Source organism: Pogona vitticeps, chromosome 1 (genome assembly GCF_051106095.1).
Source record: "Pogona vitticeps strain Pit_001003342236 chromosome 1, PviZW2.1, whole genome shotgun sequence".
Taxonomy (NCBI): domain Eukaryota; kingdom Metazoa; phylum Chordata; class Lepidosauria; order Squamata; family Agamidae; genus Pogona; species Pogona vitticeps.
The window spans coordinates 353,972,815-353,988,434 of NC_135783.1; the positions used below are offsets into that span (position 1 = coordinate 353,972,815).

Sequence of the window (15,620 nt, forward strand, 5' to 3'; positions counted from 1 at the left end):
CCCTTTTGCTGTTGTGACACTCCTGTAATATAATTCTGGAAGTGGAGGAGCTTGAAGGGTAGCTGATGGCCAGTGAGTGGAGTCGCAGAGTGGGGTGAGATTTTTGGGAGGAGAGTCCCGGGTGAGGGGGACCAGCTCAGCTCCGAGCTGCGATCTCTGTGTTTTCCTTTCTCCCTGGTTTGCTTGCCCGCGGCCAGATGGTTAGGAGTACAGAATATTTCTGTGGTGCAAAGAAGACCGACGGCTCTGTGCTGTTTCTTTTCCCAAAGGAAGTCGATAAGATGAAAGGCGAACTGGTGGAGATGAACCTGGAGGTGGTGGATCGGGCCATCCAGGTGGTCCGGAGTGCCTTGGCCAACCAGATCGACTGGACAGAGATCGGGGCCATTGTCAAGGAAGCCCAGGCTCAAGGGGACCCAGTGGCCAGTGCCATCAAGGAGCTCAAGTTGCAGACCAACCACATCACGATGCTCCTGAAGTAAGCCCTGGGGGGGTGGCGGCGGGGGGGAAGAGAGAGAGAAAGAGAGAGGTTTCCTTCTGGCGTGGTCCTCGCTCCTCCTCTTCCATCGGCCCTCTCCGTTTGGGCTCCGGAGAGGCATGGATCCTCCCGGCCAGCATTTTGAACAAGTGACCCTTTTGAGTTTTTAAAACGAGGCGGGGGCAGTGTCGCCCACCCCCTCTTTGAAGCAGGAGCTGTAGAAGGAGGGGTTCGCCCTGTGGGTCTGCGCCAGCCTGATAGGTGAAAACAAAAGAAAAAGGGAAAAGAGACAAAAACGTGGAGGCGCCTTAAAAACTACCGTGTTTCCCTGAAAATAAGAAAGGGTCTTATATTAATTTTTGCTCCAAAAAGCGCATTAGGGCTTATTTTCAGGGGATGCTTTAATTTTTTCATGTACAGCAATCTACATTTATTCATATACAATCCTGTCCTCTTCTGGTTGCTGCACAAGGATGGAGGACGGGGTTTCACTTAAATGGGGCTTATTTTTGGGGTGGTTTCACTTAACTGGGGTTTATTTTTGGGGTAAGGCTTATATTATGAGCATCCTGAACAATCCTACTAGGGCTTATTTTCAGGTTAGGTCTTATTTTCCGGGAAACAGGGTAACTTTTATATCTTTTAACGCTCGCTTTCGTGGACAAGTCTGCTTGTCCACGAAAGGTCATGTTAAAAGATATCAAAGTTAGTCTTCAAGGTGCCGCCACATTTTTGTCTTTTTAAAACTCTTTTCAGCAGGAGGCTGGAGAATAAAGGAGATGCTTCCTGCAGGCGGCGATGCTGTACCACCAGGTTATAGCCAAAGCCGCAAAGGGCCTTGTGGGAACCGAAACCCTGCAGGCGGCAAACGTCTCCCTTGCTTTGGCTGCTGCCGGCTGCAGACTGACATTTTTCCCTTTGGGAATTTGACTCTGCTCTGTCGAAGGTCTAAGGCCTCTGCAGCCGTTACTGTACACGTACAGAAGTTATTTGAAGAGTAACTTGGGTAACTCAGGACCCTGAAAAGCGTAGTGTTTCACTTTGAGAGATGCTTCTAGCCCTTATGTTTTGACAACATGCTGGGGGGGGTTGTTTCCTGTTTGTGAAATGAAAGTTTTTAGGCTCCCGTGATCCAAAAGAGCCCCTTTGTGCCTCCCTCTTGACCGAGGCAGTGAAAACAAACTTCGCCGAGGAAAGCCAGAGGTGTTTCGGGACGTGGGTTCTGAAAGCAGCGACCATGTTTTCTTCTCGGTCAGGAACCCTTACGCCTTCTCCGATGAAGACGAGGGAGAGGGGGAGGACGAGGGGGAGGCTGAAGACAAAGCCGAGGAGGAGCTGAAGGGGAGGAAAAAGAAGAAGAAGGCCAAGCCGCTCAAGAAGCTTCAGAGGAACAAGCCGCTGCTGGTGGACGTGGACCTCAGCTTGTCTGCGTATGCAAATGCCAAAAGGTAGGGAGCCCGGAAAGGTGCGCTTGGGCCGTGTGTGGAGGCAAGCCAGGGCCAGGGCAGGGACGTCGTTTTACACACACCCCTCTCCCTCGCAGGGAAAAAGATATCTGCCCATTTTGCAGGATGGTTTTCCTTTGCTTCAGCCCTTCTGGCCTGTCTCCAAAACCATGGGGGCCCTCGTGCTCAGAGGGCTTGAAGGACCTCCAGCAGTGCAGAAGCCCCCCCCCCCGCCCTGCATCCCCCCCCCCCCGAGCTTGGAGAATGATGGCTATGTTTGGCTGTCGCTGCCAGATTCCTCCATCTCGTAATGCCAGCATCTGGAGCATCAGCCTGCGGGCTTTTCTCTGTAATCAAGCGCATTTTATGTTAATTTGCGCTGCCTGGATAGCTCGGTGGTTTAGGACTCTGACTGTGAAGCCAGAGGTTGGGAGTTCAATTCCTCACCGGTTCTCCTCGGAGAAGAGCCACTTCTAAGTATTCTCTCCTGGAAAAACTCTGGAAAGAGTCGCCCTAAGTAAGAATGGACTTGATGGTACAGGATTATTATTATTTGCCTTGCGGGGCAGGTTGACACTCGACTACAGGATCTTCCCGCTTAAGTACTGACTCTCAGCCTTCATCACCAGACAGAATAAAGCCTTTGTAGGTGGAACTGCATTCCCACCTGTTTCTCTCTTGCCAGCTTTTGGGGTTTCTGCCCAGCATCTTTGCAGTTTGGACCAGAAGTGGAATCCATCATGGACTTTGCGTTGTTTTTGATTAGTTTAGCACACACTGAGCCATATCTTTTAAAAGGGCTGTGCCTAGGGTTAGACCGAGACCCCCATCCACGGGCACCTTAGTGGAAGAATGAATTCAGTCGTTCCCAACCTGGAGTCACCCAGGTGGCTTTTTGGACTGCATCCCCCAGAAGCCTTTTCACCACCAGCTCTGCTGGCCAAGATTTCTGGGAGTTGGAGTCCAGGAAGGCCTGATTTTACCCAAGGTCGGGAACCCTTGAATTCAGTGATCACGGGCTATTAAATGCTGGAGAACCCATCCCAGCGAGCTTTGCAGAGCATTTCCTCCCCTAGCAGTGAATGAATGGCTGGTGTTCGGTCGTCTAGCTGGACTAATACAGCCTCTTGAATGTAAAACGACTTTGGCCGATAGGCAGAGCAGAACGGATCAGGATGGGAAGCACTGCTGGCAGACTGCCCCAGGGTTGGTTTGGAAACATCGTTTGTACGTTCATAGAGGTCAGGGCCTTGAATGATGATGGCTCCTCAGGATGGCTTGCGGTCACCTCTGGTCTCGGAAGACGGCTGACGCCCTTTGCCATTTGCTGGCTGAAGGGAAATGGTGGAAATTGTGGCTGCTCTTGTCTCCTGCTGGTGAACTTCCTGTTAGGCAGTCTGGTGTGCCCCTCGGCAAATGGTGTGTGTATGTGTGTATGTGTGTTAAGTGAATGTCAGGGAATAGTAACAAGAAGCAGACGGTCCAGACCTAATATGGTTGTTCTCTTTCCCAGGTATTATGATCACAAGAGGCATGCAGCTAGAAAAACCCAAAAGACAGTGGAAGCTGCAGAGAAGGTATTCATGATCAAAAGTGTTTGTGTCAGTTGCCAGCCCAAAGCAAAGTGTGTTGCTTTTAGAATCCTAGAATGATGGAGGTGGACAAGGGGCCTGTAAGGCCATCGCGTCCAACCCCCTGCTCAAGGCAGGAATCCAAATCAAAGTAGTTCTGACCGAGGGTGGTCCAAGTATGAAGCCCTGTCTGGACAGTTGGCAATTTATGGTAATTATGCAGGCTTGCACATGGCCAACCCTCCCTCGCCCCACCCAGCAAGCTGGGTTTCCAAGTTTGCCAACCTTGGAAGGATGGAAGGCTGAGTGAACCTTGAGCCGGCTACCTGAATCCATTGGGATCGAACTCTGGTTGCGAGTGGAGTCTTAACTGCTGTCGGGTAGTTTAACCCCTGCATCAGAAGGCTCTTGTCGGCCCGCCAGTTGAAAGCAAGAACGCTGTGTTCTCACCAGCTAGCTAGTCCATACCTGAAATAACGTTGACGGTACCTGTTTCTCAGTTTGTCTCACTGGATTCTGGCTTAGTGTGTCTCTTCTTCTGCGTCTAAACAGGCCTTCAAGTCGGCAGAGAAGAAAACCAAGCAGACGCTAAAAGAAGTGCAAACGGTGACGACCATTCAGAAAGCCAGGAAAGTGTACTGGTGAGTAGGTGTGCGTGGATGACTTTCTGACGTCCCCAAAGTACCACCTTTTCCTCTTCAGGAGGGCAGAGAATGAAATGTCTGATGCTTCAGCGCTCGGGCTTTGAGTATTCTGTTGAGACAACCTTGTTTTCCTAGAAGTATCTGGAACAAGGTCTCTTTCACGGCATAGCTTTGAGGCACTTCTGGAAAGGGGTTTCCTCCCACCCCACCTGGGTTCTACCGGCATTAGATGGGGGGCATTCATCATCATCATCATCATCATCATCATCATCATCATTATGGAGCAGTTCCCTGTGGTCTAAGACGTCTTCAGCTGCACCCATCTGCCAACCCCATCCCATGTGGGATCAGCCGGAGGTCTCCCTTGCCTCCCTGGGAAATCACCCCAGAGGGATTCGACAGCTATGATCCAAGGAGATCTGCAAGTGGGATCTGAAGGCCTTAGGAATGGACCTCAGCAGAAGGGAAAACTTGACCTCTGAGCGTTTAGCCTGGAGGCAGGCGGTGCATCACGGCCTCTCCCAATTTGAAGAGACCCTTGTCCAGCAGGCCGAGGCCAAGAGGCAGTCCCGAAACCAGCAAAACCAGGGAGCTGGACAGGGGACAGATTGGATTTGTCTTCAGTGTGGAAGAGACTGTCACTCTCGCACTAGATGCTGTTCCAAGTCCTCCATACACAGCACGATACCATAGTCTCTTGACTGAAGGATGCCTAATCTATCTCCCTGCCTTTGCTGTATTTTAGGCAAATGTTCATGTAGGTGATTCTGATTCTCGCTGTGCTACTTTTTCCAACTAAAAAGTAATTCTGGGCTCCAACGTTTGAAACTATACCTTTAGTGTTCATCTTTCAAAGTACGATCAGGTATTTTAAAAACAGCCGACCTTTTCCAGAGGGGTTTAGCATGGACTGAGAATCGTGCCACTTGGAAGAGCCTTCTCGGCTGCTTGAACGGTTGCGATGGAAGGGGAGCCGGTGGGACCTTCGCTTCCCCTTCTCCAGAAGTATCTCCCACTTAGCTGTCACGTCTCTGGGCCCACGAGAGCAGGCGTTCACTGCCAGGAGGGCCCCGAGTTTCCAGATCATGAGGGCAGCCGCTTGTCAGAACCTCTGGGAACCGAGTAGCACAAAATGTCTCTCCCCCTCCCCAAGTCTTAGTTTTTCTTCTTCTCGATCTGAGGCAGGGAGTTCGGTGGTGACAACTCAGGAAGTTCAGAGCGCTGGGGCCCAGCATCCCAAAAACATCTCTGACACCATGTGGGGCTCCTTTTTTTTCTCCTGTCGTGACGATGTGTGTTTTGCCGTGTTTTGACAGGTTTGAGAAATTCCTGTGGTTCATTAGCTCTGAAAATTACCTCGTCATAGCTGGGAGAGACCAACAACAAAACGAGATGATCGTCAAGAGGTACATGAAGGCAGGTGAGTCTGGCTCCCTCCGCCGATGCGAGACGGCAAGCACTCTGCTGTCATTCATCCAGGGTGTGTGTGTTTGTACTCCTTAAAACAGTTTGGAGCTTTGCTTGGATGCCTGTGCCAAAAAAGAAAAAAGAAAAAGAGGATGTAGTCGGAAAAGCAGAGCTGAATATTATTTCTTTTCTTATTCACCCTGGGATGCTCACGGAAGGGGAATTTGTGATGTAGCTGTTGATCTTTGGTATCAGGAGCGTTGTGTTTCAGAATGCTGTGTGTGGTTGGAAGAAGTCTTGCCTGAGACTCCGGAGAGGGTCTTGTCTGGCGTGGCGTCGGGCCACTTCCTCATCCTTCTGTAGGACTGAGTGGGTGATTTTGGCCTTTGTCCCTGGTGTGGATGGCTTTTTTAAAGCTCCAGATTTGTGGGTTTAATCAGTCATGTTCTGATCCTTCCTCCTGACCTCTCTATCTCTGCCGCTCTTTCTTTGACAGGGGATCTCTATGTCCATGCGGACATCCATGGAGCGACCAGCTGCGTCATTAAGAATCCAACAGGTAATGCTTTTAGGGGGAGGACGATTTAGCACAGAAAGACTGAACAATCAGGGGCCTCCCTCTTTTTTTATGCCGCTTCGATACCTCAAGTCGAGTGTCTGTTAATGTTGGTCTTGGGGTGCCCTGGGGACGGTGAGGCAGAGGGTGGGAGCTGAATCACTGTGGTATTTTCAGTGCATTTAAATAAAGCCCAGAGGAGGTTTGCTCATTGAGACCTAGGACATGGAACAAATCTCTTGTTTCATCGAGTTGTTGAAGCTGGTTGGGTATGCAAGACCACAGAAGCCTGTCAAAAGTCTTTGTCAGCACTCAGTGTAATCACTCTCCACATTGTCTTGGGCCAGAATCTCGCCAGTTAATTACACCAGCGCAAGTGCAAGGGTGTAAACTGGCAGGGTGACTTAGCTATCGGCGAGTGAGTTGCTGCTTAGAATCTCAGAACAGCAGAGGTGGAACGGACCCTGTGGATCCTCATGGAGCCCAGCCCCTCTCCAGGAAGCCCCGTGGGGGGGGGGGAAATCGAACTCCCCACCTCTGGCTCTGCAGCCAGAGACCTAAAACACTCTGCCATCGAGCCGTTCAGATTCAAACCCACTTCTCTCTGGGTGGCAGGCAGAAGTCCACATTTCTCTGTCTGCCTAAGATAATGGGGTGCTTTTCCCGGACGGCCTCAGGTGGTCACAAGAAGTTGAAAAGTAAATGTTGACTAATAACTTGATTAGATATTTCGCCTGCCCTGCCCCTGCTGTGGGCCAGAAGAACTCATCTTGCAGGATTTGTCAGCCAGCGCTGTATTAAAAAAAAAAAAAAAAAACGGCCGGCTTCCAGCTGCTGAGCAGTGAACCTGAGGGAAGGGGTCCCTTCCCCTCGTCCCTCCCTGTGGAGCTCACAAAAGGTGTCTGGCAGGTTCTCTCGAGGAGCTTTGGGTCATCCTGAGGTTCTCCTCCCCCCACCCAGTTAGAGAAACGGGTGGTTCTCTGTCCTAACGGTCAGCTCTCCCAGCTCATGACGGTTCCCTGTCCTTTGGAATCGGACGAGTTCTGAGGAGTTTTGAGCCGTTCACGTGGCACATGAACGTTGAGCAAATCTGAAGCACACATCAAGAGGTTTTTGGCTCTTCTGTGTCTTTCCTCTAAAGCTGCCGACCCCTCTCGACACCCCCCCCCAGGGCCAAACACCGAAGGCCCTGAGCATCGCCGTGTCTGGGTTGTAGGGACTGGGATGTTCATTTTGGAGCCGTTCACGTGGCTGCTGAATCCCACAGGGGTCAGTTTGGTGCATTTCCCTTACCGTGCAGAGGGCACATTTTTGAAGCCATGTTGGGCTGTTCCGTAGTTACCGTCTGTTTTTGTTTCCAAGAGAGCAGACTGTATCAGGCAGATAAAGTTGGGTTCTTCCCCCCTCTGCCCCCCGCTCTTTAGGCCCCCCTCACGGACTGGCTCACCTTTCAGAACATAAAAATGAACTCAAAATGTACTGCATCCTCCTGAGTGTCTCACTTCTTGCCCGTCAGGGTAATTAATGAATGCCGAAACCCACATTTACAGAAAATGTTTCCTGTATTTCCTTTTGTTGGGAACGGCCTTCTCGCGGCCTCCTCTGGATTCTGCCCTTTGGACTCGGCAGGGGAGCCGGTCCCCCCTCGGACGCTGATGGAGACCGGCACCATGGCCCTGTGTTACAGCGCCGCCTGGGACGCCCGGATCATCACCAGCGCCTGGTGGGTCTATCATCATCAGGTAATGAGGCCCTTGTCTCTGATCGCGGGGCTGGGGCAGAAGCAGCGCTTTCTTGCGCTTCTCGGCTTGGGGCCGCTTTGCTTGCGGACGGGGGGACCCGGCGTCACAGCCGTCTGAGTGAGGCAGAAGGGATCCCACGCCTGGGCCAAAGAGCAGCCGATGAAGTGGACTCTGTCGTCCCCAAACGTTTATTTCGCCATAAATAAGCCAGACCTTAAAGGAGGGGCCACAAGAAGAACGTGGCCTCTTTTAAAGAGTAGACGGATGCTGCCACCTCTCTGGACTTTGTGGAGCCGAACACCCCAGCTCGTTTTCTCTTCTTTCTTTCGGTCCATTTCCCTGAGGGTCTCCTTCCCGTTCCTAGGATGTGTGTCCTTCCAGGATGACCCCTACTTTTTCGGGTTGGGGCAGGTACACTGGGAAAATGTGCGTGGTTCTCAGAGACCCCGCCTCCCATCCCAGTCAACACAAAGGCCAAGGTGCTTAGGTTTCACCTGCCACAGAGGTGGGTTTGAGATGCTGCCCATCTGTCTTGGGCGTAGGCAGCCCCTTGGCTCTGCAGAGCCCATGGCAGCCCCAGCTCACGTCCTGAGACGAGAGAGAGAGAGAGAGAGAGAGATGCCCCCTCGGCAAGAGAGGAGGAAACCCAGTTCCCATCCTCTCTGTATCTCCCTGTATCTCTGCCTTCAGCACTTCCTTCCTCTGTCCCCCCCCTTACGGTCCGAGTTCTTTCAGCATAAAGGCAGGACTGCCAGCCTTGTGGGGAGATCCAGCCGCACTTTTGGAAAAGATGGCAGAGGGACTTTCCGAAGGGCACCTACAGAGAAACTCTTCACTATGGGGAAACAGACCTATCAGGAAATACTCATGGAGGGGTTGGTTTGGGATCTTCCCTCCCAGCAGAAAGACGACACCTCTCTGTTCCGCACAAGCATTGTTGTTGTTGTGGCTGTGTTGGCTGCTGACGCTGCGTCAACATCTCTTGTGTACCCTTTGTGCAGGTATCTAAGACCGCTCCCACGGGCGAATATTTGACCACGGGAAGCTTCATGGTCCGAGGTAAGACCCACGACGTGTGGAGGGGGGGGGTCCTGCCGTTCATGTTGGGCTTTGCCTGTGGGAAGGGGGCAAACGTTGGGTCTGGCCTTCAGAGGCCTTCACGCAAAGTCCCCGAGATGCCAGGATGAACTCCGCTCTTGAGCCTCCCAAGCAGCGGAATTGACTGTCTTTGTCTTTCTGGTTAAATTTTCTAGGAAAAAAGAATTTTCTGCCCCCTTCCTATCTGATGATGGGGTTTAGCTTCTTATTTAAGGTACTTTGGTTTCAATTCGTTGCCTCTGTCTTGCTGCGTGTGTGTGCGTGTTGTGTGTTTCTCTGTCCTCTATGTGTGTGTGTGTGTGTGTGTGGGGTAAACAGTAGTAAATAAATTGCTACAGAAAAAGCGTAGCTTCTTTGGGGAACGGTAGGGGTGTGTGTGTGTGTGTAAAAGAGGGCAGACCTTGGAGTGGCTACATTTTTGGATCATGATGCCCAGAATCCCCTGCTAGCTGGCTGTACAATTCTGGGAGTGCAAAAGCAGGGCTTTCAAGCTCTGGGAGAGCAGAAAGCTGCTCTGGGGTCCCTGTTGCGGCCTCTTTTGTAAGAGAAGAATTGAGAAGGATGTCAGATGTTCTGTGATGGAATGGGAGGGGGGGCAAGGGCTGTGGGGCAGCGGCTAGACTGCAGGACCGCCGTGAAGACTCTGCTCACAACCTGAGTTCGATCTTGACACGCTCAAGTAGCCAACTCAAGGTTCACTCAACCTTCCGTCCTTCCAAGGTTGGTCAATGGGAGTACTCAGCTCGCTGGAGTGGGGAGGCAATGTGTTGTTTACATAATTAAAATTGCAAACTGTCCAGAGGGTGCCTTAAGCACTATGGGGCAGTGTATAAAAGTGGCACACTTTGCTTTTTTTGCTTTGTCATTCAGGGTCAGAAGGTCCCGGGTTCAATCAACCCAGTGCAGGGAGAGACTCTTTTTGGAAGCCCCACGGAGGGCTGTCTGGTTGCCCAGCCAGTGCAGATAAGCCTGAGTTGGTATAAATCAGTTTTCTCTGTTTCCAGATTGAGTTCATGCTCTAGATTTGCAGAAAAAGTATTCCAGGCGAAGAGCTAAAACATCTTCGGGGACAGCCGTGAGCCCCTTCATATGTTTTTAGCGGCCCCGTGAGAGTTTGGGAGGTGACACTGTTCAGGGGCCCCCCCATTCCCCTTCTTCCCTTGCCATAATAATGACTTCAGAACGGTTTATTTATATTGTGTATGAACCGTGTACCTTAGGCTAGTTTTGTTGCTGTTATTTTCCTTTAATTGAAAAATAAATAAGAACGGCAAAGCCGGACGTCCAGCCCCTGTGAAGGAGGCCCAGTGGGAGGGTTTGAACTCCCTGCCTCTGGTCCTGTAACCAGAGGGCTAAACCACCGAGCTCTCCGGCTGTCCTTAACCTTCGGCGTCCAGCCGTGTGAAAAGGATGAGAACGTAGAAAAATGGCTTTTGAGAACTACCCTTCCCTGAGCCTTCCAGATCAGCCTGGGAATTGTAGTCCCGAAAAGGCTCTTTCTCAAGTGGTGAACGAGACCAGCCGCAGCCACAACCCTTTCCTCTGGTTTGGTGGAGCGTTGCTCGGCCCGGGGTTCCAGCCCTGGGCCTGCGTAGCTGTGGGGAAGGCGGGGAACCTCTCCCCAACCCCTGCCCCCAGCTCTTGCTTCGTCAAGTCTCTTGATTTTCATTTATAAATGAATCAAGCATTTCATGGATTAAAAAAAAAACACAAACATGAGGAGCTCGGAAGACTTCAGGTCCTTCGACTGCAGCCTATCCTGAGGGTAGGGCGGGGGACCCTCCTGATTTACGGAAATACAAATTTAAGGGAATTGTAGCCCAGCCTGTCTGCAGCGAGAGAAGGCTGAGTTAGCCATGCCTCTCACCGTATTCTCGGGAGATCCCTCAAGGGGAGCAGGCGGGAGACGATGCCCTTTCCCTCCTGTTGGTATCAGATACTCCAGGAACATGGAGGTTCTGTCTTAGCCCTTGGTTTTCCAGGGAGCGCTGTGCCCTTCCATTCCACTCAGAAGCGGGACCTCGGCGTGCTCTGAAACCCTTGGGAGAAAAGAGAGATTGAGCAGAAGATTTCAATTTCAGGAAGGAGTTTCGTGAGCAGACTTGGGCAAAAAATGGGGTTAGAGAGAGCAGAGACTTCCAAAAATGGCTTGACCGGCTTTTTTCTTGTTTTCTTCGAAATGCCAAAAGAACAAATGTAGAAGTGGGGGCGTGGGGGCCCCCCGAGAGGGACCCTGATGCATTTTCCATGTGTTTATCAGGTACAGTTTTTGGAACTCTAAATTTTATGCGCCAATTCACAAACAGAGCTCGCCAGACGGGTGGATCCAGAAGGGCTTTCGACCTCTGGCTGGGGAGCCAGAGATTCTGGGAGTTCAGGTCTCTGGGCCTCCTGGACAGGGGATGGATTCGGGGGATCTGTTGGGCCCCTTCCTGCCCTGCCGTTCTAAAATAAGCTCAGCTTATCATTCCGGCACGTCTCGAGGTTACAGCAGGCAGGTGCCGGACGGTCTTGCCCGTAAGCGTCATTTTCTTGGTCCTTCTCCAGGTAGACGAATCCTGTGTTTGGAGACACAAGGGGGAGCGGAAGGTCAAACTTCAAGAGGAGGACATGGAGACGGTGACCAGCAGCGCCAGCGAGCTGGCGGCAGAAGAGACGGAGCCCTTAGGTACGCTTGCAGGCGGCCTCGGTTCTTGCGGAGCGCTTCATGGGCAGACTCAGCGTGTTCCCGAATGGCCAAACAGCGCTTGAGGAGACCCCTTTGTGGATCCCATGGGGGGATACTGGTGGTGGTGTAGTTAGTCCATAAGGGAGAGAGAATTCTCCCCTTAACCTAGGCACTGACCCATCTATCGCCCAGGTCCGAAGGAGGAAGAGAGGAGCAGAGAGAGGGCACCCCAGTGCCTCCAAACCCACTCTCTTCTGGGGCACCCCACATCTCCTGCTCCGTGAGAAGGTCCTTCCCTTCCTTTAAGGTTGCAGGTCGTCGGAGGGTCGGTCCAGCCAGGAACGGGCGGTTGGCGCTCTGTGGGCAAATGCCTTCGCCTGTTCTGTGGGTGGCGTTGGCTTCGTCAAGGTCTCCGGGGCATTTGCTGTCGCAAACGTTTGGGAGGCCAGGGTGCCCTCGTTCCGAGTGGCAAAGGGGCTCCTTCTTTGCCTTTTCCAAGACGCTCCCGAGGGAGAGGAGAGCAGCAGCGAGAACGAGGAGAAGGGAGAACCTCCCGAGAAGCCCGGGCACGAGGAGGAGGAGGAGGAGAAGAAGGAGGCTGGAGAAGATGCGGAGACGCCAGAGGGCGAAGGGAACGGGCCGGCCGAGGGCCTGGCGGGATCGTCCGACGAGCAGGACGCAGAATCTGAGCCAGAAGAAGAAGCCCAAGAGGCCTCCGGGGAGGTCCGTTTCCCAGACACGACCATTGACCTCTCCCACCTCCAGCCCCAAAGGTAAGGGAGACGGACTGAAGCTGTCAGCCGAGAGAGAGAGAGAGAGAGAGAGAGAGAGAGAGAGACGCCCTCTTGTTTCCGAGAGGGGAAGGCGGCTGTCCAGACACCTTTGCTCCTTGATAAGGCCAAGCGGGCTGGAGGGGCCAGAGCCTGCCTGGGGGGTGGGGGGGGGTCAGGCTTGCTCTACACAGAGGCAGCGTCTCTGGGCAAGCCTTTCGGGGTGGCAGGGGGCAGGAGCGCCCTCTTTGGCATCCTCCTGGAGCATCCGGAGCTGCTCCTTGGCATGTGTGGAGGATCCAGACGGATCCACGCTTACCCCGCCATCGTGCCCCTTTTGAGCATCTGGGCCGGTGGAGCTGCGGCGAACCAGATGCGGGAAGAAGTCGTGGGGAATGTGGGCGACCCTTTTCCACCTCGAAGCCAGAGGCCGGCCCTTGGCATGACAGGCGCCATTTTGGCCCTGACCCGGAAGGGTTCCCTGACCTGCCTGGCCGCTCCCAATGTGGAGTGTGCCCCCCCCCGGAGGGCGCTCCCTTCAGCCTGTGCTGTGCGGGAGATGGACGGCCCCTTTCTTCTGTTACAGACCCCTGCGAACAGCGGCTGCCAGAGAGGAGGCGGTGAGCCTGGTAAGCACTTTTCTTCCTGGAGATCGGCCGGCGTGGGTCATGTCTTCTGGTGATCCACCTCCTTTTCTTCCCCGTGCAGAGTGACGGCAAGTCCCAAGGCCACAAGCATCTCTCGGCCAAGGAGAAGAGGTGAGGGGGGTGTGGGCAGGCGCCTGGCGTGGCTCTCCTGAGGATCCGGGAGGAGCCTTTTTGTGGCCGCTTGTGAAGGCGGGAGGCAGCCGGCCTGGTGTCGTGGCGACGGCTTGTGCCTCCTGCCTCTGGGCTTGGCCCTCGGAACGTGGCCGCTGGCTCTTGTCAGCAGGGGTGCGTTTGCTTGCCAAGGTGGAAGCCGGTCTGCCAGTCTGAGCCCTCGGGACGTCGGTGACAGACAGGGTTGCTTTCCCGCAGAGAAATGAAGAAAAGGAAGCAGCAGAGCGAGTGGCCAGAGGCTGAGATGCCGAAGCCGAAGGAAGAGCAGGAGCGGGCTCAACTCCCACCCCCTCCTCCCATGGCAAACAGGAGCGCGGGCCCCCAGCCGGCCGTCAAGAGAGGGCAAAAGGTGTGCAGGATGAAGCCGGGAGAGGGTCATGTGCTTTAAAAGAGAGGGCTGTCCGGTTAGGTCTGTGCGCCCCTTGAGCCTCGTGCGCGCGAGGGTTCGCGTCTCCGTAGAGCCGGCTCCGTCTGTGCGGAGAGGAGAGCCTGTGTCTGGTCAGCCCTCCTGCGTCGTCTTAGTGGTTTCGCCGTTTTTCCGCTCGCTTCGAAGAGAATTCCGTTCCCACAGATGGCTGAGGTGGATTTGCATAACTCGTTCACTTAGCAGTTGTGTGTCTCCACGTGGAGATTAAGGGGCCACCATGTTTCTGTCTTCTTTGTTTTTCTTTTGTATTTTTCCTGATACGCTAGCACGGACTAACAAAGTTCTTCTACCTTTGTGAAACTAATGTCAACCCCTCCATCCCTCTTTAACTCCCCACATTCAAAGGGGTCAAATTCAGGAACCCGTATGAAGGCTTGGGAGGGAGAACCTTCTCTGATGGGAAGGCTCTCTTGACGTTGTACATGAGCCACGATGACCCCTCAGGCTTATTATCTCTTAACGTGACGTTTTATGGTGAGCTTTTGTGGACGAGCCCCTTTCATAGAATTGTGAAGTTGGGAGGGGCCTGTAAGGCCATTGCGTCCAACCCCCTTCTCATTTTGGAAATACAGATCAAAGCAGACCTGACAGAGGGTGGTCTAGGTTTCTAGTTAACGCCTCCAGCGTTGGAACGCTCAGCAGCACCTCTCGAAGTCAGGGGTTCCACCATCGTACTGCTCTAACCGTTAGGAAGTTCTTCCTGGTCTTCAGCCGAAATCTGGCTTCCTGGGACTTGAGCCCACGGTTGCGTGTCCTGCACTCTGGGTTGATTTCCTCAGGCGCTTGTCCGTGAAAGCTCACATTAAAATATATGTTGTACCACCCTGTGGGAGATGCGGATTCTAGTCCTCATGGAGCCATAGCCCTCCGTGCGTTGAGGGCTCTGTTTGAGCTGCAAGAACATGACTGGCTGGTATTCGCTCATGGTATCCGAAGGCGGCTAGCTGGTGTGTTCTTTGCGGTGGCTTTGGGAGAACGTTGGCCACAAACGTTGACAGCCGGCCGCTGGGAGCTGTCAGTGAGTCCCGCTGACCTTTTGGCCGGGCGCCTCAAAGCTCGGCATTCAGGCTTGGGGGGTGGCGGGTTGCCTCCTTTTCCGTGGCGCCCCTTCACTCCTTTTCTTCTCCCCCTCTCCCTCAGAGCAAGCTGAAAAAAATCAAGGAGAAGTATAAGGACCAGGACGAGGAGGATCGTGAACTCATCATGAAGCTGCTGGGAGTAAGGGAGAGTTTCATGTGCAAAGCCTTCCTTCCTTCCTTCCTTCCTTCCTTCCTTCCTTCCTTCCTTCCTTCCTTCCTTCCTTCCTTCCTTCCTTCCTTCCTTCCTTCCTTCCTTCCTTCCTTCCTTCCTTCCTTCCTTCCTTCCTTCCTTCCTTCCTCCCTCCCTCCCTCCCTCCCTCCCTTCCTCCCTCCCTCCCTCCCTCCCTCTCTTTCTTTGTTTCTTTCTTTCTTTCTTTTTTTAAACACCCCTTTTCCTGAGCACCCCATATGTGTGTCCTTTTTTGTCTGGGATCCTGGGCGTTTTCATCCCGCCTGCTCTTTTGTGGCCGCCCCAGTCTGCAGGGTCGAACAAGGAGGAGAAGCCCAAGAAATCCAGAAAAGGCAAGGGGAATCCAGAGTCTGCCAAGAGGCCGCCCCCAAAGCCACGTGGGGGCCTCAGGCCTGGGATGGGGGTCCGGATTGAGGAACTGACCCCCGAGCTGCAGGGCGTCGTTTTGGAAGAGGTCCCCGACGAGAAGGTAAAGGCCACGGAGGAGGTGGTTCTCAAGCCCTGGGGTCTCTGCCCCCCACCGTGCTTTTTGCCCTCCCTCCGTCGGCCCGGAGGGCTAGGCGATCCGAGGGGGGCTGCCCTCCCTTCAAGGACACGCTGGGTTGCTGCAGACCTTCCCTGCCCGGGGGCTGGCCGAGGGGGGGAGGAAAGGATGTGTGTGTGTGTCTGGCCGTGTGCATTGGGTTGGCTAGAAGGCCTTGCGCCTCGTGGGCTCCCTCCTCCGGGA

General features: G+C 53.6%; 1 protein-coding gene across 1 annotated transcript in view; it reads left to right on the forward strand.

Moving 5' to 3' along the window:
* The window catches only part of NEMF (nuclear export mediator factor), a 29,519-nt gene that overhangs the window by 9,355 nt on the left and 4,544 nt on the right, over window positions 1–15,620 (forward strand). Inside the window, exons 13-28 of the mRNA XM_072986927.2 lie at window positions 270–478; window positions 1,735–1,926; window positions 3,437–3,500; window positions 4,047–4,135; window positions 5,455–5,558; window positions 6,042–6,104; window positions 7,731–7,843; window positions 8,845–8,902; window positions 9,097–9,155; window positions 11,489–11,609; window positions 12,109–12,382; window positions 12,966–13,008; window positions 13,088–13,137; window positions 13,396–13,546; window positions 14,765–14,842; window positions 15,180–15,362. Coding sequence (XP_072843028.2) covers window positions 270–478; window positions 1,735–1,926; window positions 3,437–3,500; window positions 4,047–4,135; window positions 5,455–5,558; window positions 6,042–6,104; window positions 7,731–7,843; window positions 8,845–8,902; window positions 9,097–9,155; window positions 11,489–11,609; window positions 12,109–12,382; window positions 12,966–13,008; window positions 13,088–13,137; window positions 13,396–13,546; window positions 14,765–14,842; window positions 15,180–15,362 — 1,851 coding nt within the window. The remainder of the gene's footprint in view (window positions 1–269; window positions 479–1,734; window positions 1,927–3,436; window positions 3,501–4,046; window positions 4,136–5,454; window positions 5,559–6,041; window positions 6,105–7,730; window positions 7,844–8,844; window positions 8,903–9,096; window positions 9,156–11,488; window positions 11,610–12,108; window positions 12,383–12,965; window positions 13,009–13,087; window positions 13,138–13,395; window positions 13,547–14,764; window positions 14,843–15,179; window positions 15,363–15,620) is intronic.